The sequence below is a fragment of the Perognathus longimembris genome, chromosome 25 (genome assembly GCF_023159225.1).
Source record: "Perognathus longimembris pacificus isolate PPM17 chromosome 25, ASM2315922v1, whole genome shotgun sequence".
NCBI lineage: Eukaryota > Metazoa > Chordata > Mammalia > Rodentia > Heteromyidae > Perognathus > Perognathus longimembris.
In genome coordinates this window covers 11,010,487-11,031,961 of record NC_063185.1, presented here as the reverse complement: position 1 = coordinate 11,031,961, position 21,475 = coordinate 11,010,487, and the positions used below count along the sequence as shown (strand labels likewise).

The following is a 21,475-nucleotide window of genomic DNA, read 5'->3' as shown; positions in this document are numbered from 1 at the left end:
TAGGGAAAACTATCAATTTGTAGGAGACTGCAATGATTTCAAAATGGATCAAAGATCTGAATGTAGAATGTCAACTAATGGAACCTCTACAGCAAAGTGCAGAGAAAACTAGAACATGTACACACAAGACAATATTTTCTGGACACAGTAAAATATAGAAAAAACTCTAGATCATATACATATAAATTATTTTCTGCCTAGAAAATTTAAAAACAAGTATTGACAAGTAACATCCAATTAAAAAAGTTTCTGCACAGAAGACAAACAATTGCCATTTAGAGAAAATCATTTTTAATGTACAGCATTTTATGTTGTAAATATATCTTCACTTAAGCGATTGTATGAATTAAAATTTGTACACGTTAAATATAGAAGAGCATAGCCTGACACTGTTATCTTTTCTTTAAACTTTATTTCAGTGTAACTATGCTTACAGTATCGGTTAATAGAATGCAATTTAAGCTTAACTTACCCTACACTACTTCAACTAAAAATATTGGTACATGGTTTACAATTTTTTAATCTACTACACATATATAAAAAGATCCTCCGTCAAATGCTTCTAACAAAAGCAGCATGAACCTTGAGAAATATACCTTTGGTTTGCCTCAGAAAAATAACAAGTATTGCACTGTAAAAATTTATAAAATTGGTGCAACAAAACATTGTTGTAATGTTACAATGCCAAAGTTCAGTAACTAGTGGATGTGGGACCAGGAGCCTATGTACACATATGAAACTGTAAGAGCTATCTGATTCAGTTAATATTTCAGGTATATTGTAAATTTACACAAACCAAGATTCAGATCATTTCTTAAATCTGAATTAACACTATCAGCTAGCTCACTTCATCTTCTGAGGTGAACAAGGACACTACACACAACAGCTGTTAGTTTTTCTGATTTATGCACCAAAGACAATTAAGTTTCCTCCTTAGCTATCAGTCCAGAAGTAATAGCATACTGAAGGCAAGGTATTCCTTCCACTGTCAACATTCAATGTGGTGATGGAAGTTGAGGTCAACTTGGGTTTTAATTTGTATCAACACTCATATGCAAAACAGCTCCCAAAGTTAATGACCACATAACTTTAGAAATGACTCTAAAACAGTAAAACAGTCCATCTTGGAAGACATCCAGCCATAGTTATAGGAAGCCTTATCAGACAACTTAGCCCCTTAGGAATTACACCACAATTAAAAATAAAAAGTAGCCCCAAAATATGAAGCAGCTCTGAAAAAAAAATACATAACTTAAAATATCTTGGAAAACGTGAATATAGTTCAAAAATAATTAAGAGATACATTTTCATAAGACTATACCTAGGATTAAGTTTGTCATCTAGTCTAGCATTTCAAGTTTATCACTAGTTACTATTCATCAATATACAAAATAACATGCTCTTGTTCCCTTCCTTTATCAAAAGGGAAAAATTCTAGCTTCACGTCTAGGAATAAGGGGAGACTAACAAGATTCAAACAGTTTCATGCAAGTATCACATTTTTCAAATGGTAAAACTCTCAAGTGGACTACAAGTTCTGATTCCTAATATACTTTTCATTGAAACAACTTTTCATCAGTAAAAATACTTGGCATTAAGGTCCAGGACCTAATATAGGCCTGACAATCCAGTCCACATTTCTGAAAGCCCTCAATTCCCAATTCATTTCCAGTAATGGTGTTTTTACACTTCAATTTAATAAGAGGTTTAAATTTCTTTTTTTTTTTCACTTTTCTAGTCTTAAAGGTTTGATTAAAAATCAGTTCAATTTCCCAGAAGGCATTTTTTTCCTTTGCAGTATGAAAGAATCCACAATGACTCCTTCCTCAAACAGACTCCCAGTCTCTAACCTGTGCTTAATGATGACAATTTTTCAAAAATGTGAAGGGGTGTTATCTTTTTTTTTTTTTTTTGCAACGTAATACACTCTATCCTAGTCATTACTGAATGGACACATGACTGAATTTCCCCAGTACCTTCATTTGGCTCTAGCTCAGGGTCTCCACTATTGGGTGGCCAGAGACGAATTCTTCTGCCATAATAGTCTGGATTATTCGACGACGATCTCGATCTCACAGGTGGTGATTCCTCACGACAGCAACAACAACCTGTCAAATGTATTACAGTAAATTCAGGGGTGGACATCTTGCTTGGCTAGAGGTTTGGTGGTTAACAAGTAATGATTTATTCCCATTAAAATATTGGGGTTTTTTTCCCCTAATATTTGTGCATATGCTGGAGTATAGTGTGATATTTGAGAACATGTCCATGTGTATAGTGTGTATAGTGTGCATAGTGTGTATAGTGTGTAACATGTGTATAGTGTGCCTTTGGTAGTATATCTTATACTTTAAAATATCTGTCTTGGGGCTGGGAATATGGCCTAGTGGTAGAGTGCTCACCCCATATACGTGGAGCCCTGGGTTCGATTCCTCAGCACCACACATATAGAAAACAGCCAGAAGTGGTGCTGTGGCTCAAGTGGCAGAGTGCTATCCTGGAGCAAAAAGAAGCCAGGGACAGTGCTCAGGCCCTGAGTTCAAGCCCCAGGACTGGCCAAAGAAAAAAAATCATTAGAGAAATTGGTATTGGGGAGGATGAAAACACACTAGGACAATGTGGTAAGTAAATTGGAACTAGACCATTCAAAGGGCAGCATTGAGAAAGTCAGCATGTACATACTTTCGCAGCAACAGTTCAAGTTTCCCATCTCGCAGCAGTATAAGTATCACTCTGAGAGCACCCCAACTGCCTCTGCTAGGACGCTCAACGTGGAGTGACAGTTAGGTTGGAAGGCATCCCCACATCCCCAGGGTGACAGGCCCTCGTAGAATGCTCACCATCAGCCTCTGACACATGGCCATAGGACAGTACAGGTTTTGATTCAAAATTGAATTCATCAGATACATAGATTACCATACTGGGAAAATGAAATTGTTTTCTAAAAAGTGAAATATATAATCTACACAATGAAAATGTGTTCAGATGTGCCATTAAGAGTAGATGTTGCGCTGGGCCCTGGTGGATCACACCTGTAATCCCAGCTACTCAGGAGGTTGAGATCTGAGGATCAGGGTTCAAAGCCAGCCCGGACAGGAAAGTCTGAGAGACTATCTCCAAGGAACCTCAAGAAAACCAGAAGTGGTGCTGTGGTTCAAGAGGTAGATCACTAGACTTGAGCTGAAGAGCTCAGGGACAGTACCCAGGCTCAGAGTTCAAGCCTGTGACTGACAAAAATAAAAAATTAAGGGCTGGGAATATGGCCTAGTGGCAAGAGCGCTTGCCTTGTATACATGAAGCCCTGGGTTTGATTCCCCAGCACCACATACACAGAAAATGGCCAGAAGTGGCACTGTGGCTCAAGTGACAGAGTGCTAGCCTTGAGCAAAAAGAAGCCAGGGACAGTGCTCAGGCCCTGAGTTCAAGCCCCAGGACTGTCAAAAAATAATAATAAATAAATTAAAATTAAAAAGAATTGTGAAAAGTAACTGTTGAGGCTTAGGGATTTTAAACTCAGAGGCCCAGGTTTGTGAATCAAGTTATCTACCAGGCTTGGTTATTTTTGAGAGAGGGCCTCTCTTGTACATGAGCTGGCCTAGATTATGATCCTCCTGTTTGTCCTTGCTTCTGTTACTGAGAACACAGCATGTCCCTCCGGATCCAAACAGTTTCCAGATAGACTCTAAGGTGTGAGCTGGTCTTGAAACACAATCTCCCAAATCTACTTCCCATGTGGTTAATGTGACAGACTTGATTCACTAAACCTTGCTAGATTTGGGTTTTGACCTTGGCATTCAGAAGAGTTTGGCCAGTGATTCTCCTCTCGTGGATTATCTATTTCTACATTTATTGTCAACCTTCTCTTGAGTTGATGAAAGCAGTATGGTTGTGCACCTTTGTGTTTATTCTCCAAAAGGAAATCTGCAATATTGATATTAGAAAATGTTCATTTTTCTAAATGTACATCATTTTAGGACAGCTGCCATCAAAGAGGAATCAACATAAAAATTGAGCGATATTATAAATGTAAGAAATATACTTAAAAATCATTAGCGAGGACTGGGAATGTGGCTTAACGATAGAGTGCTTGCCTAGCATGCATGAAGTCCTGGGTTCAATTCCTCAGTACCACATACACAGAAAAAGCTGGAAATGGCACTGTGACTCAAGTGGTAGAGTGCTAGTCTTGAGCAAAAAGCCAGGGTCAGTGCTCAAGCCCTGAGTTCAAGCCCCAGGACTGGCCAAAGAAAAAAAATCATTAGAGAAATTGGTATTGGGGAGGATGAAAACACACTAAGACTATGTGGTAAGTAAATTGGAACTAGACCATTCAAAGGGCAGCATTGAGAAAGTCAACATGTACATACTTCTGCAGCAACAGTTCAAGTTTCCCATCTCGCAGTAGTGTAGGTATCCCTCTGAGAGCACCTCAACTCTGCCTCCGCTAGGAAGCTCAAAGCAGACTGACAGTTGGGTTGGAAGGCATCCCCACATCCCTACGGTGACAAGCCCTCGTAGAATGCTCACCATCAGCCGCTGACACACGGCAGCTGGCCATAGGACAGTACAGGTTTTGATTCAAATCTGAATTATCAGACACATAGATACAGAGTTCCAGCCCCAGGACCAACTCATGTCTTCATGACATACTAGAGAGTCTCACCCTTTTATTGGGATGAGACATTTTTAGCTCCAGGAAAGACTTTGCCCTCTTAAGTCCAGAAAAACTCATCACTTCATTTCCTGTCCTTTATACCCTCAAGTAATTGAATAGATTCTTTAGACTCACTTGGATTTTAATATTGTGGATTCCACAAACTAGAAACCTGGTCTGATTTCTATACTGAGCAATTAAAAAGACTCTGAAATCAAGAATTTGCTTTGTAGAATAAGACTGAAACAATAGCATTTGGTCAGCTCAACCGGATCCTCCTTTAAGCACCAGCCTTAAGCTGTTTTCCTGGACAAAACTTTAGTCTGCATGACCATGACAGAAATAAAATAGCCCCAGAAGCCCCTATAGCTTCAGACAGCTGCCAATGATCCAGATTGTCCCTTCATGTTTCCTTTAATCTGTCGGAGAAGAACAGGTTCTAGGATCCCCTCACATTTCCTTTCATAATTATACCCTCATCTTTACTGGCTCAAGTCCAGATTTACAATGAGAATCTGAGAAGTCAGGAGTATATTTCATATAGCATATAATAACCAAATTACATCTTTGGGAGAGGGAAAATTCTAAACACTTCTAGAATATGTACCAATGAAAACTTCATTTTATAATCATTATGATTATTATTAGGAGGAGGAGTATCATTAAGTAGTGGGGCAAAGGAGTTTCCATTTGATAAAGAAGTTTATGAATACAATACCAATATTTTCAATGCCACCCCTTTCAATATTCTGACCCATCCCTCCTCTACTCACCCTTCCTCTCACTCTTCTTATATATATTTTTTTTATTTTTGCCCATCCTGGGGCTTGAACTCAGGGCTTGGGCACTGTCCCTGGCTTCTTCTTGCTCAAGGCTAGCACTCTACCACTTGAGCCACAGCACCACTTCCGGCTTGTTCTGTTTATGTGGTGCTGAAAAATCGAATTCAGGACTTCATGCAAGCATTCTACTGCTAAGCCACATTCCCAGCCTTAAAAGAGATTCTTTTAGTTGCTAAACTATACTGTGTATATAGCAACTGTTAGGCCCAACAGCATGAATTGTGATCCAATCTGAAAGTTCTGTGATCATATACATATTTTCCTGGTACTGAATGTCACTGTCTCTGTTGAGTTGTTAAAGCTCAAGTAGCAGAGACTTTTTTTTGTAGCAGATTGGTTTCATTGCCATAATTTCACTATAGGAAACTTAATTTGCTGCGGAAAAGGTATGTCAGTATTTCCCATCCAATGTTGTCCCTTCAATTGGATTAGTTAATGTCTCAAAATACTACTCTAAAAAGTTTCTCTGAATTATAACAGAAAGTTAAAATTGTATTTTAGTATTATTTCATTATTCAGTTCATGTATTTGAATCTTCTATCCAATACCTTGTCTTTAATCATTTCTTCATTAATAATATATATGAATTCCCAATACAAACTGCACTAGTGAAGTTTTCCCAAATAAATATTTCAAAAAGTAAAAATGACAAACTACTGGGTGCTGGCCCTGTGCTGCTTTTGCTCAAGGCTGGTGCTCTATCAACTGAGCTACAGCTACATTGCTGGCTTTTTGGTAGTTTATTGGCAACAAGAGTCTCACAGACCTTACTGAGACTGGCTTAGGTCTGCAGCGCGGGGGACCTGGAAGCGCTGGGCCGCGGTCCTGGTTCCTGAGACGCCGCCACGCGGGTGACCGCGGCAGCCATCTCGTGCCACGCGGGTGACCGCGGCGTCCACCTCGGGCCACGCGGGTGACCGCGGCGTCCACCTCGGGCCACGCGGGTGACCGCGGCGTCCACCTCGCGTCCTTGACGGCGGCTGGTGCTCGAGGCCTAGGAGCAAGATCGCCACGGGGGCCGATGTCAACGGTACCGCCTGTGATTGGTCCATCCCTCGGTGACGTCACTGGCCCGCCTGTGATTGGCCCATTTCCTCACCTGTCATTCCGAGGCCCCGCAGCAGGTGCAGAAGGCGGTTCCTGGCTGTACTTAAGGTGCTGAGCGATCCTGACTGATCTCCTGCCATCCAGACTGATCTCCTGCGATTCGGACTGATCTACTGCGCTCCTCGCTGATCTCCTGCCATCAGACAGAAGGCTGCAGGAAACCCGAGCGAGGTTGAGGCTTTCATTTGGGGGTGGGGGGAGGGAGGCTTGGGGTGGTGTGGGTTGGGGGGGATTTCCGTTATTCTGGGGGTTATATTGTGCTAATTCCCGATAAGCTAAGCTGTCGCTGAATTGATTTAGCTAAGTTTAGTTAAGATTTGATACCCACCACGTTGATTTAGCTTTAGTTGAGATTTGGTATCTGCCACATCGACTTAGCTTATTTTAGTTAAGATTTACTACCTGCCATATTTATTTAGCTCAATACAGTTAAGGTTGAGGATCCACCACATTGATTCCGTTAATTGATCACGATTTGCCACCTGCCTTAGTTATTGTACTAAGTGTAGAGAAGACTTAACTCCCCACCGTGTTTGTTTGGCTAAGTCGGTTAAGATTGGGTCCATCCTAAGATGGAGTCATCCCCATTTGTATACATGTCCTATTCTGTCCGGTTGGAGAAGAGTTTTAGCGACCAATACGAGGCTGATGAGATCATTGGAGGTGGCAGCTACAGTGTGGTGGTGAAGGCCTATCACCGCCTCATCGACAGAGAGGTGGCCGTGAAAATGCTAGAGAAGGAAGGGAACCTGAGCTTGGTGGAAAACGAGGTGGACATTGTCAAAAATATCCACCACCCCCATGTGATCAGGACATACCAGGTGATCCAGGGAGAGAGATATGTCCACCTGGTGCTGGAAATGGCCACCAAGGGAAACCTCCTGTCCTGGCTCATTGACTTACGCCGCCGCCTCTATGAGGACGAAGCCAGGAGGTTCCTGAAACAGATTGCCAGTGGTATTGTGTACTTACACCAGAACCGAATTGCACACCGTGACCTGAAGCCCGACAACATCTTTCTGGATGAAAGGGGCAATGCCAAGGTCGGGGACTTAGGGCTCAGTGTCAGGATTGCCCCGGGGCAGTTGCTTACCGATAAGTGTGGTGCCTTCATATTCCGTGCCCCTGAGCTGTACCTGCAGGAGGAATATGACGGGTTCAAGGTGGACCTCTGGGGCCTGGGCACCATCTTGTTCTTCATGGTGACGGGGAAATTCCCCTTTAAAATGACCACTTACCAGCAGCTAAGGGCCCAGATTGTGAACGGCCAGTACGAGATCCCATTTTACCTGACCTCAAAAGGACTTAGCATCCTTTTGAAGCTCTTAACAGTAGACCCCAAACAGAGGCCAGATATCCAGCAGATCATGGTGCACCCCTGGTTTGACCTGGTGGAGGAGGGCTCCCTGTATCCCCAGGAGCCACTGCCCGATGACTTAGACCCCACCGTTACCACCGCCATGTGCGCCATGGGCTACACCGAGCCTCAGATCCGCCAGTCGGTCCTGCAGAGGGCTTTCGATGAAGTCATGGCCATCTACTGTATGATCAAAGACGGCCTCAAGGGGGAGACGGTCAGCCAGGTGAAAATCAAACCGGTGCCACACGTGGGTGTGAGACCCTACCCCACCCCCACCAACCTCTGTGCCTTCCCCCTGCAGAGGAGAGCCAGTTTGCCCTCCCAGCTCCATTCTTTGCTCTTACCCTCTGAGCAGACCCCGACCTGCATGGAGCCTCAGCCTGAGAGAGGCCAGAGCGCCTCCCTGCCCCCCCTGACCCTGGGCTTGCTGCCCAGCGCCAGCTCAGCCACCACCAGCATCCCCGCCCAGCCCGATCCAGTGGGCGCCCTCGACTGCTGCTGCTGCCTCCCAAGGAAGCAGCGCCCTGAGCCGCAGAGCCCCAAGGAAACACCCAAACCCCAGCCTCCTGCACAGCCCCAGGTGGAGAACAGGGTCCCTGGTGGGGTGATGAGCGAGAGTCAGGGCAGCAAGGGGCCGGGAATAGGGCCCAGGAGGTATGCCTGGTATGGAAGTGAAGAGCTGTCAGAGGGGGCCGTCCAGAAAGCACGACGCCGCCGCCGCATGGTGTTCGGGGCCGGCTCCCCCAAGATCCCTGGCTGCTCTTGCTTTAGGCGCCGGGGTAAAAAATCCCAGGTAACCAGGCAGCCTCAGGATGATCACAGAGATACTAGATCCAGAAGAGAGCGGGGCCGGACAGGGGTGGTGGGCAGGATGGTCGCTGCCCTTCGCAGGCTGTGCTGCTGTCTGCGGGGCCAAGGACAGAGCAGGGACTGAAATACACCAAAGAGAGCCTCTAGATGCCCCAGTCATTGACTTGCACAACCCCAGGCAGAGGATTTGTCCCAACAGGGGCGTGCAAGGGAACCCGAGCTGGAGGCTCTGAACACTGCTAACCCAATAGAAGACTGCTCTGATGGTCACCAATTGTCCTGCCTGGAAACACTTGACTGATTTTCTTATTAAAAAAGAAAAGTAAAAGTCCTGCAAAGACAAACAGGAACATTCATCTGAAGGAAACGACTGCGATCCCACTGTCTGTGGTTGCCTGAAAACGCTGTCGGCTCTGTATTCTCCATCCTTATCAGACTTAGGATGAACGCGCATAGTGGAGAGGTGTTGGGTCCCACTTTAAACCTAGCTAAATCACTTCATCGCTTAAGCTTCAAGTTATTTTTTAATTAATTCTAATTTTACTTGTAGTGTGTAGACAAATCCCTATTCTCTTCCTTTAGAAATGTACACGGTGTAAGTGAATTCTCTACGTGATTTTATAAGTATGATATAACCCTCCCTTCTTTAAAATCTAAAATGAAAAAACACAAAAAAATTTAAAAAATTAAAAATATAAAAACAACAAAGACAAACAAAGCAGCCTAGATGGCTGCTGGTGACGGGGTTGACTTGGGCGCAGCCCCTTGGGTGAGCAAGCACCTGAGTGATGACCTCTGCCAGTGCCCACAGTCCCCTCCCGGGCCAGGACTCTTCCCAGAGCTTGGGAATCAGGAAGTCAGGTGGAGCCCAGCCTATCAGTTCTCCCAAGGCTGCACAGCCCCAGGGGGCAGAGCACAGACATCCATCTCCACATAGGCTGAGAATTGTCACTTCTAAACAACCATTCCTTCCTTCCTTCTTTCCTTTTCTTTCTTTCTTCCTCCTTCCTTTCTTTTTTTCTTTCTTTCCTTCCTTCATTTCTTTTGTTCTTCCTTCCTTTCTCTTTTCTTTTTATTCCTTCTGTTTCTTTCTTCCTTCCTTTGTTCTTTGATTCTTTCTTTTCTCTCTCTTTCTCTCTTTCTTTCTTTCTCTTTTTCTTTCTTTCTTTCTTCCTTCTTTCTTTCTTTCATGTGTGTGTGATTTATTGTTTACAACTCTCATGGTTTTTCCCACCTGGACTGGATGAGAATTAAGATTCACAGCCATCAGCCTCCTAAGAATCTAGAATTTTAGGCAAGAACAAACATCACTCTGATCTCTAAGATCTTTCAGGGGCTTTTCTCTTCTTTTACCCTCCTTTTCATCCATTTTATTATTATTATTTTCTTATTGTTGTTACAGAGTTGGTATCTGCTAACCAGAGCTTATGCTCTGGCCTGAACATGCTTCTTGCTTTTCTTTTTCCTTCCTTCCTTTCATCCTTCCTTCCTTCCTTCCTTCCTTTCTTTCCTTCCTTTTCTTTCCTTCCTTTTCTTTCTTTCTTTCTTTCTTTCTTTCCTTCCTTCCTTCCTTCTTGGTGTTGTTGTGTGTTTTCCTTCTAGCAGACTCTACAATTTGAGCCAAAGCACAGCTTGAGACTTTTTTGTTTTAATTTGAGTGGTTATCCTGCCAATTCTAAGGATGGAACTCAGGGACTGCCTGCTAATTTTTCCTGATTTTTGTATGTCTTTTTTGTTTTTGCTCAAGGTTAGCAGGATTCACACCTTGAGCCACAGTGGAACTTCTGGCTTTTTGTTGGTGGTGGTGGTGGTTCTGTGTGTGCTGGTTGGGTCTGGGTGGTTGAACCCAGGCACTGGCTACATTTCCTCATTTTTTCCTTCAAAGCTAGCAGGCTCTCCAAGTTTACCCACAAGTGCATTTCTGCCTTTTTGTGTGATGGTGGGGGGTTGGGTTTTTTTTGTGCTTTTTCTTTTTTTGGTATTGGTTTTTTGGTTCTTCTGGTAGGGCTTGAACTCAGAGCCTCATCACTATCCATGAGTGGTTGCTTTTTTTTTTTGTTTCTATGCTTAAATCGAAGGAGGTGTACAGTTAGAGCCAAAGCTGGATTGCTGGAGTGTGTTTGCTTTTTCTTTTCTGTTCTTTATTTTTTAATTGAAGGCTAGCAGGCTCTCCTACTTGAACCAGAGATGGACTTCTGCCTTTTTCTTTTTTCTTGGTGGCTACTAGGAGAAAAGTGTCCATGGGTAGCCAAGGGCACTACACACAGGGTTCAAAAATCAGAGGATTGCAGTTCAAAGCCAGCCTGGGCAGGAAAGTCTGTGAGACTCTTATCTGAAATTAACCACCTTGAGCCAGGAAGTAATAGTGCCCACTGCTGGCATACAGGAAAACAAGTCTCACGGACTTTCCTGCCCAGGCTGGCTTCGAACCATGATCCTCAGGTTTCAACCAGCACAAGCAGCTTAGATTACAGCTTTGACTCTCAATTTTAAAATCTTTAGTTGGCTTTTCTTTGCCTTCCTTTTCATTTATTGTTCTTTGTGGTGTAGTTATTTGTTTTTTTGTTAGTGCAGTTTCTATGGCTTGTTATTAAAGGCTGTCCACACTCCCAGAGGTGGTGGTGGTTGTTTTTCTCTCTCTCTTTATGTCTCACAGGTTTCTCACATTGAACCACACCTCATATTCTGTGGGTTTTCTTCTTCAAGTTGTTTTGACTTTTTTTTTTGGTCAATTGTGGGGCTTGAACTCTGGGCCTGAGCACTGTCCCTGAGCTCTTCAGTTCCAGTCTAGAGCTCTACCACTTTGAGCCACAGTGCCACTTGTGGTTTTCTGGTGGCTCATTGGAGATAAGAGTCTCATGGACTTTCCTGCCCAGGCTGGCTTTGAACCATAATCCTCAGATCTCAGCCTCCAGAGTTAGCTTGGATTACAGACGTGAGCCAATCCCACATGACAGGTTTTTCTTTTATTTTTCTTTCTTTCCATTCTCCCTTTCTCTGTCTCTGATTCTGTCTCTGTCTCTCTTTATCTTTCTCTCTCTTTTTATTTTTTTGTGGAAGCTCTGGGGCTTAAACTCAGGGCATGTTTACTTTGTATCAATTTCTACCCCGCCCCCCCCCCCCCCAAGGTTAAGAGGATCTACTACTTGAGTCTCAGCTCAACTTCTGTCTGTACTTTTTTTTTCTTCTTGGTGGTTAATAGGAGATAAGAGTTCCATGGAAAGCCTAGGGCACCAAAGACAGGCTTGAAATCTGCAGAATGTGGTTCAAAGCCAGCATGGGCAGAAAAATCCATGAGACTCTTATCTCTAACCACCAACAAGACAGAAAGTAGTAGAGCTTTACACATGCGCAAAACACCCTAAGTTCAAGCCCACTCCTGGAACTCACTAAAAAAATGTCTCATGGACTTTCCTGCACAGGCTGGCTTTGAACCAAGATCCTCAGGTTTCAGCGACTTGAGCAGGTAGGATTACAGGTTTGAGCCATAATTTGAAATCTTTAAATGGCTCTCTCTTTTTTACCTTCCTTTTCATCTATTTTATTGTTCTTTTTCTTCTTCTTCTTCTTTAGTTCAGTTCCTCTGGCCTGATGTTAGAACATAGCCACTTACCCTCACTTTGTTTTTTTTGCATGGTTTTCCAATTGGAAACTAGAAGACTCTACAACTTGAGCCACAGGTCAACCACTGTTTTGTTTTTGTTCTTTTTCCAGGGCTTGAAATCAGTACCTCATCACTGTTCAAGAGCTGTCGATTTTGGTTTTGCTTTTGTTCTTATGCTTATTTCAAAGAAGGGGTATAAGTAGAGCCACAATTGGATTGCTGGGATTATTTGTTACTTTTTTTTTTTTTATAATATAGGGCTAGCAGGCTTCACTCCTTGAGCCACAGCTTCACTTCTGCCTGTCTGCCTGTCTTTCTCTTTCATTCTTTCTTTCTTTCCTCTCCTCTTTTTCTTTCTTTCTGTTTATCTTTCTATTTTTCTCATTCTCTTTCCTCTTTCTTCCTGTCTCTTTCTCTCTCTCACTTTCTCTCTTTTCATTCTCTTTCTCTTTACTCTTTCTGTCTCTCTCAGTATCTCTGTCTTTCTTTCATTTCATTCTTTCTTTCCTGCCTTCCCACCCTTCCTCTTCCTTTCTTTGATTCTTTCTTTCTCTCTTTCTCTCTCCTTCTTTTGTGGAAGCTCTGGGGCTTGAACTCAGGGCATGGATACTTTGTCTCAGTTTCTTTTTTGCCCCCACAAGGCTAGCAGGCTCTACAATTTGAGTCAGCTCTACTTCTGCCTGTTTGCCTGTCTTTCTTTCGTTCTTTCTCTCTTTCTTTCTTTTGTTCTTTCCTCTCTTTCTCTTTTACTTTCGTTCTCTTTCTCTTTCCTGCTTTCTTTCTATTTCTCCTTCTCTTTCCTCTTTCTTTGTCTCTCATTTCCTCTCTTTTCTTTTTCTCTCTTTCTATTTCTCTATTTCTTTCCTCGTTCTGTCTCTCTCTGTGTCCCTATTTCTCTTTTTTTCTTTCTTTCTTTCTTTCTTTCTTTCTTTCTTTCTTTCTTTCTTTCTTTCTTTCTTTCTTTCTTTCTGTCTTCCTGTCTTTCTTTCTTTCTTTCCTCTCTTTTTTTCTGGTGGTTAATAGGAGATAAGTGTCCATGAGAAGCCTAGGGCACTTACACAGTGTCCAAAAATCTGAGGATTGCGGTTTGAAGCCAGCGTGGGCAGGAAAGTCCATGAGACTCATCACAATTAACCACCAATAGACGGAGAGAAGTGGAGCCTAGTTTTGTGTATAACACAACAAGTTCAATCCCACACCTGGCAAACACAAAAATGAGTCTCATGGACTTTCCTGCCCAGGCTGGCTTCATACTGTAATCCTCAGATTTCTACTGCAAGGAGCAGTTTACATTACAAATGTAAGTGCTATTTTAAAAACTATTTTTGGCTCTTCTTTGCCTTCCTTTTCAGTTTTTGTTCTTGAGCTTTTTTGTTGTTAGTACAGTTTTATGGCTTGTTACTAACGGACTGGTCCACTCTCCTTGAAGTTTCTCTCTCTCTTTCTCTGTCTGTCTCTCTCTGTTTCTCTCTCTTTAGAGCAGACCTCATGCCTTCAGCCATAGCTCAACATTTGTTTTTTACGATTCCTGGAGCTTGAACTCAGGGGCTGAGAACTGTCCCTGGCTTTTTTCTGCTATAGGCTAGCACTCGGTCACTTGAGCCACAGTGCCACTTCTGGCTTTTTCTATATATGTGGTGCTGAGGAATCGAACCCAGGGCTTCCTGTATACGAGACGAGCAATTTACCACTAGGCCATATTCCCAGTCCCTATTTATTGATATTTTTTGTTGTCATTGTTAATGGGACCTGCCTCTTTCGCTCAGTTTTCCTTTCCTTTTTTTTTTTCACAGAAATAAGATTTTAACATCAGAATTTAAATTCAGACATGGCAAGTTCCAGAACCCATTGCCTCAGCAAAAAAATTGCAAAAGATAGAATCACTGTAACTATAAATGTCATGAATCGGGCTGGGGATATGGCCTAGTGGCAAGAGTGCTTGCCTCGTATACATGATGCCCTGGGTTCAATTCCCAGCACCACATATACAGAAAATGGCCAGAAGTGTTGCTGTGGCTCAAGTGGCAGAGTGCTAGCCTTGAGCATAAAGAAGCCAGGGACAGTGCTCAGGCCCTGAGTCCAAGCCCCAGGACTGGCAAAAAAATAAATAAATAAAATGTCATGAATGTAGGAAATAAAGTATCAAGATACTTAATAGTTATGTCTGATAACACAGATCTACTGAACAGGCTTTCAGCTTGTGCATCTAGATTTGGAGTTTGCAGAAATTTAGGAATTTGCTTATGACACACTATTGTATTGGAGATTATCCAACCAATTTCCTCTTTTTTTTCCTTCCTTCCTTCCTTCCTTCCTTCCTTCCTTCCTTCCTTCCTTCCTTCCTTCCTTCCTTTCTTCCCTTCTTCCTTTCTTCCTCTCCCTCTCTCTCTCTTCCTTTCTTTCTATTTCTTTCTTTCTCTTTCTTTTGTCTTTTCTTTCTTTTTCTCATGTGTGCCTGTCCTGGAGCTTTAACTAAGGGCCTGGGTGCTCTCCCTGAACTTTGTGTTCAAGGTAGTTCTCTACCACTTGAGTCACAACTACACTTCCAGCTTTCCTGTGATTAATTGAAGATAGGCTTCTCATAGTCTTTCCTGTGCAGGCTAGCTTTGAACTGCAATCCTCAGATATCACCCTCCTGAGTAGAATTACACACTTGAACCACGAGCAGTTTAGATTATAGCCTTGAGTCTTGATTTTAAAATCTTTACTTGGCTCTTCTTTACCTTCCTTTTCGTTTATTGGTTTTTTTAAATGTAGTTATTTATTTATTTATTTGTTAGTGCAGGTTCTATGGCTTGTTACTAAAGGCTATCCACACTCCCAGAGGTGGTGGAGGTTGATTTCTCTCTCTCTTTTTATGACAGGTTTCACACATTGAGCCACACCTCATCATCTGTGGGTTTTCTTCTTGTTGATTTGGCCTTTTGTTGTTGTTGTTGTTCAGTCGAGGTGCATGAACTCTAGGCCTGAGCACTGTCCCTGAGCTCTTCAGCTCCAGTCTAGAGCTCTACCAATTTGAGCCACAGTGCCACTTATGTTTTTCCGGTGGTTCCTTGGAGAAAAATCTCATGGAATTCTCTACCAGGCTGGCTTTCAACCATGGTCCTCAGATCTCACCCTCCAAGGTTAGCTTGGATTACAGACGTGAGCTACTCATACATGGCTGGGTTTTCTTTTTGTTTTTTTATTTCTTTCTTTCCTTTCTCTCTGTCTCTGTCTCTCTCTGTCTCTGTCTCTCACTCTCTCCTTTTCTTTCTCTCTCTCTCTCTTTTTTTTGTGGAATCTCTGGGGCTTGAACTCAGGGCATGGTTACTTTGTTTCAGTTTCTTTTTCCCCCCCAACAAGGTAAACAGGCTCTACTACTTGAGTAACAGCTCAACTTCTGTCTGTACTTTTTTTTTGGTTGGTTAATAGGAGATAAAAGTTCCATGGAAAGCCTAGGGCACCACAGACAGGCTTGAAATCTGAGGAATGCGGTTCAAAGCCAGCCTGGGCAGAAAAGTCCATGAGACTCTTATCTCTAACCACCTACAAGACAGAAAGTTGTAGAGCTTTACTCATGCACCAAGCACCCTAATTTCAAGCCCACCCCCAGCACTCACTATAAATGTCTCATGGACTTTCCTGCCCAGGCTGGTTTCGAACCGCATTCTTCAGGTTTCAGCGACTTGAGCAGGTAAGATTACAGGTTTAAGCCATAATTTAAAAATCTTTAAATGGCTCTCTCTTTTATCATCTTCCTTTTCATCTATTTTATTGTTCTTTTTTCTTCTTCTTCTTCTTTACTTCAGTTCCTCTGGCCTGATGTTAGAATATAGCCACTTACCCTCAGTATTTATTTTTTTTGCATGATTTTCCAATTTGAAACTAGCAGACTACAACTTGAGCCTCAGATTAACCACTGTTTTGTTTTTGTTCTTTTGCTACGGCTTGAAATCAGTCCCTCATCACTGTTCAAGAGCTGGTGATTTTTGTTTTGCTTTTGTTGTTATGCTTATTTCAAAGAAGGTGTAGAAGTAGAGCCAGAAGTAGATTGCTGGGATGTTTTGTTACTTTTTTTTTTTTAATAAGGGCTAGCAGGCTTCACTCCTTGAGTCACAGCTCCACTTCTTCCTGTCTGCCTGTCTTTCTCTCTTTCTTCCTTTCTTCCTTCCTTTCTTTTATTCTTTTTCTTTCTTTCCTTCCTTCTTTATTTCCTCTCCCCATTTTCTTTCTTTCTCTGTTTCTCTTTCTATTTTTCTCATTCTCTTTCCTCTTTCTTCCTGTCTCTTTCTCTCTTTCTCTCTCTTTTCTTTCTGTTTCTCTTTCCTCTTACACTCTCTGTGTGTCTCTGTCTTTCTTCTTCCTTCCTTTCTTTCTTTGTTTCCTTTCTTCCCTCCCTTTTTCTTTCTCTCTCTCTCACTCTCTCTCTCTCTTTTGTGGAAGACCTGGAGCTAGAACTCAGGGCATGGCTACTTTTTCTCGGTTTCCTTTTTCCCCCCCCACAAGGCTAGCAGGATCTACTACTTGAGTCACAGCTCAACTTCTGCCTGTTTTCCTGTCTTTCTCTCTTTCTTTCGCTTTGTATTTCTCTCTTACTCCTTCCTCGTTCTTCCTCTCTTTCTCTCTGTCTTTCACTTTCTCTTTTCTTTCTCTCTTTTTCTTTCTATTTCTCTTTCCTCTTTCTGTCTCTCTCTTTTTCCGTTCTCTTGTTCTTTCTTTGTTCCTTTCTTCCTTTCTCTCTATCTCAGTCTTTCTTTATTCCTTTTTTTCTTTCTTCTTTCTTCCTTTCTTTCTTTCTTTCCTCTCCTTTTTTTCTGGTGGTTAATAGGAGATAAGTGTCCATGAGAAGCCTGAGGAAATCTGAGGATTGTGGTTTGAAGCCAGCCTAGGCAGGAGAGTCCATGAGACTCATCTCAACTAACCACCAATCAACAGAGAAAAGTAGATCCAGTCTTGAGTAGAATACCATAATTTCAATCCCACCCCTGGCACACACAAAAACGAGTCTCATGGACTTTCCTGCCTAGGCTGGCTTCAAACTGCCATTCTCTGATTTCACCTACAATGAGCAGCTTTTATGACAGATGTAAAGTCTCGATTTTAAAATCTTTACTTGGCTCTTCTTTGCCTTCTTTTTCAGTTATTGTTCTTGGGGTTTTTGTTGTTAGCGCTTTTTTTATGTCTTGTTACTAAAGGCCTGGCCACTCTCCTTGAAGTTTCTCTGTCTCTCTGTCTCTGTCTCTGTCTCTGTCTCTCTCTCTCTCTCTCTCTCTCTCTCTGTTTCTCTGTCTTTAGAGCAAACTTCACACCTTGAGCCATAGCTCAAAAAAAATTTTTTTTTACCGGCCCTGGACCTTGGACTCAGGGCCTGAGCACTTCCCTGGTTTCTTTTTGCTCAAGGCTAGGACTCTACCACTTGAGCCACAGCGCCACTTCTGGCTTTTTCTATATATGTAGTGCAGAGGAATCGAACCCAGGGCTTTCATGTATATGAGAGGAGCACTTTACCACTAGACCATATTCCCAGCCCCTATTTATTGTTATTTTTTGTTGTTCTCATTGTTAACGGGACCTTGCCACTTTTGCTCAGTTTTTCTTTTTTCTTTTTATTTTTTTCTTGTTTTAACTTGAGTAATTTAATTAAGAAATTCCTGAATGTTTTGTAACCATGAAAACTTGTCAAAGCATAGAGAACTAGCTTTCAACTTTGTTGAGTTGTTCCTTAATTTTGTCTCCAGAAAGTAAGGCTCCTTTTGGGTATAGTCAAGGGTGACTGGATATGGGCAGCAGCCTTCTATTTGTCAAAAGCAAAGGTTCTATCCTCACTTTAAATAGGCATCCTCAGAAACTAAATCTCAGGAAACCTCCAGAACCCTTTGTATCCCATGGAGCTAAAATATAAACCTATACTCTGAAGTCCAGAATTAAAAGGAGCTGAGCAAGTGGTTGTCTGCCCATGTATCTGGGAAGAGCCATAGCATATAGCAACAGATATTAACAGTCCTGTATAAAATTTAAAGTCATATTACATTACTATATGTTTTCTGCTATTTAGCTTGCTCCAAAAAGTAAAGGGATCTACTTTACATTTTCATTTCTACCTCAGGCTGCTGCTTTTGATGCTGTCTTTGAAGTTTAGAAATACTTTAATGACTTCGAATATTTTCATTGTCTGAACTAAGGAATAAGGCAGGTCAGATGTTCTTTACAAAGACAAGAGCACTTTATCTTTGGTTGCCAGAGGTTCAACCCAATCTTAGGCTTTTGACCTAAAAACCAATCCTGTTGATAAACATTGGTAAATTGGTGCTTTTTCAGTTCTCTATTCTGCTTCAACACATAGTTTACCTAGAACACAGTTCAAGCTTCATTGGATCAGCTCTTCAGGTGGACCTTGGAAATCATCCAGGTGTCTGGCCCTCACCATGGGCAGTGAGTGTGTTATGTGTCTACTTAGAAAAGTAGTATCAAGCTCTGCCTTACTTTAGAACCATGTCTCCAGTCTCACGTGGTCGTTTCACTGCCTGCTAATGAGATACTGTAGTGACAAGACCCAAATCAATTTAGCAATGCCTTGTCTTAACCCTGACTCACATAGAAAGGCACTTAACTCTTAACAGGCAGCCACACTTCAGCCAGTTTGATAAATACAAAAAAAAAACTTTTTCCAAACAAAGTCCCTAACAAATCCTGAAATCAGACAAATAGCACAAAAGTGGAAAGAAATAGCTCCCTGGGAGAGGGGGAAATATCCATGAGGAAGCCAACTGGCTGAGCCTTTCAAAACCATTGCCTTCTAGTATGTATTGATCTTGACCTCCATCAAGCACAGCAGGAGCTGGCCTCGGTACCAGCTGCTAGGTGTCCCAAAGGCAGTGTCTGGGAGACACCTTGTGTCAGCAGGTTCAGTACAGCAGGAAAAGTTGACCTGACAACGTCCAGTGGTTCTGTTAGCGGAGGCTGCTACTGCTGCTGGCCTGGGAGCTGCCCATACCCGGGTGGTCTGGACTGTGTCGGTTCTTCTTTTTCTTCTCTTTCTTCTTCTTTTTCCGTTCAGGATCCTCTTCTTTTTTCTTCTTCTTCTTCTTCTTGTGATCTGAATCAGATGGTGTTTCTGGGGGAACAGGATCTTGAGTACGGCTCTGTTTGTGCTATGCTTATTCTTCTTGGGAGGCTGAATATGCATCAGACGACACTGTGCTGGCAGCGGGCCAGTGTGGAGGCGGAAGCCAGAGAGCACGGTCCCTGTGATAGGATTAAAAGAACTACTAAGAATAGGAGGCTTCTCAATGAGGGAGCGGAGGCTGCTGTTATCATGGGCCCGGCAGATCAATCATCCCTGGCAGGTCGGGCAGAAAGTTACTTAGCTTCTCCTTCACCTTCTTTCCACAGAACTTATTATAGTCATGTTCCAGTTTGTAATGTGTGATCAGGTTGGTACTGCCCGTCAACTCTGTGCTACCTGGCAGTTCCCTCATGAGGTAAAAAGGGCCACAACCAGCCGCAGATTTATCTGCTCCCGGGGCAGCCGTAGTCGCAGCTGGAGGCGGGGCCGTCCCAGGACCTCCGCCAGGAGGAGGAGGAGGAGGAGGTGGAGGCTTCCCTGGTCCGAAGCCTAATGCACTTGGGGGCGGTGGTGGGTCGGCTTGAGCTCCAAACAACGCCGTGAAATTCTCCATCGTCCCCTCGGCCCAGGCGCTGTCGAGTTTTTCTTTTTTAATCTCTGAAAATTAGCTTGCTCTAAACTTGGGCCAAGATCAATGACTGACCTTTTTTTTTTTTTTTTTTTTTTTGGTTTGTTTGTTTGTGGTTCTTCTCCTAGGGCTAGAACTCAAGCCCTGAAGGCCAAGTTTTATTTCATTTCATTTATTCTTGGTGGTATTTGTAAGGGCTTGAAATTAGGGCCTTGTGAGTGTCTCTGAGTGTCTTTTTCCCCTCATGGCTAGCACACTTTACTACTCCAAGCACAGTTCAAATTCTGTCTTGCTTTCCTTCTTTCTTGTTTTGGTGGTTAATAGGAGATAAGAGTCCATGGGTGGCCAAGAGCACTGCACTCAATGTCCTAAAATCTGAGGATTGTGGTTCGATGCCAGCCTGGGCAGGAAAGTTCGTGAGACTCTTATCTGAAGTTAACCACCTCGAGCCAGGAAATAATACTGCCCACTGCGGGCATATAGGAAAACAAGTCTCACGGACTTTCCTGCCCAGGCTGGCTTCGAACCATGATATTCAGATTTTAACCAGCACGAGCAGCTTAGATTATAGCTTTGACTCTCAATTTTAAAATATTTTATTGGCTCTTCTTTACCTTCCTTTTCACTTATTTTTTTTTTTTGGTGTAGTTATGTTTTTTGTTGTTGTTAGTGCAGGTTCTATGGATTGTTATTAAAGGCTGGCCACACTCCCAGAGGTGGTGGTGGTTGTTTTTCTCTCTCTCTTTACAGATTTCTCACATTGAGCCGCACCTCATCTTCTGTGGATTTTCTTCTTGTTGTTGTTTTGGCCTTTTTTGTTGTTGTTGTTCAGTCGTGGGGCTTGAACTCTGTGCCTGAGCACTGTCCCTGTGCTCTTTAGCTCCAGTCTAGAGCTCTACCACTTTGAGCCACAGTGCCATTTGCAGTTTTCAGGTGGGTTCCTTGGAGATAAGTCTCATGGACTTTCCTGCGCAGGCTGGCTTTGAACCATAATCCACAGATCTTAGCCTCCAAAGTTAGTTTTGATTACGGACGTGAGCCACTCCCACATGGCTATTTTTTTCTTTTTTCTTTCTTTCTTTTCTTTCTCTCTGTCTCTGTCTCTGTCTCTGTCTCTCTCTCTTTTATTTCTTTTGTGAAAGCGCTGGGGCTTGAATTCAGAGCATGGTTACTTTGTTTCAGTTTTTTTTCCCCCATAAGATTAACAGGCTCTACTACTTGAGTCACAGCTCACCTTTTGTCTGTAGTTTTTTTGGTGCTTAATAGGAGATAAGAGTTCCATGGAAAGCCTAGGGCACCACACACAGGCTTGAAATCTGAGGAATGCGGTTCAAAGCCAGCCTGGGCAGAAAAGTCCATGAGACTCTTATCTCTAACCACCAACAAGACAGAAAGTGGTAGAGCTTTACTCATGCGCCAAGC

The 21,475-nt window shown here is 42.8% G+C and overlaps 2 protein-coding genes across 2 annotated transcripts; one reads left to right on the top strand and one right to left on the bottom strand.

Moving 5' to 3' along the window:
- Positions 1-7,199: 7,199 nt before the first annotated feature.
- On the top strand, positions 7,200-8,897 carry LOC125341795 (sperm motility kinase 2B-like). Its single transcript, XM_048333881.1, has one exon. The coding sequence runs from the start codon at positions 7,200-7,202 to the stop codon at positions 8,895-8,897; it is 1,698 nt and encodes a 565-aa protein (XP_048189838.1).
- Positions 8,898-19,238: 10,341 nt separating this feature from the next.
- LOC125342220 (mediator of RNA polymerase II transcription subunit 19-like) lies at positions 19,239-20,053 on the bottom strand. The gene is given in 3 exon segments (XM_048334372.1): positions 19,239-19,512; positions 19,515-19,678; positions 19,680-20,053. Coding segments are annotated over 3 exon segments (726 nt in total). The 5' UTR covers positions 20,039-20,053; the 3' UTR covers positions 19,239-19,309.
- Between the last annotated feature and the right edge of the window lie 1,422 nt (positions 20,054-21,475).

What these genes read in the sequence shown, in the direction of transcription:
- LOC125341795 (XM_048333881.1), top strand. Translation starts at nt 7,200, where the DNA reads ATGTCCTATTCTGTCCGGTTGGAGAAGAGTTTTAGCGACCAATACGAG.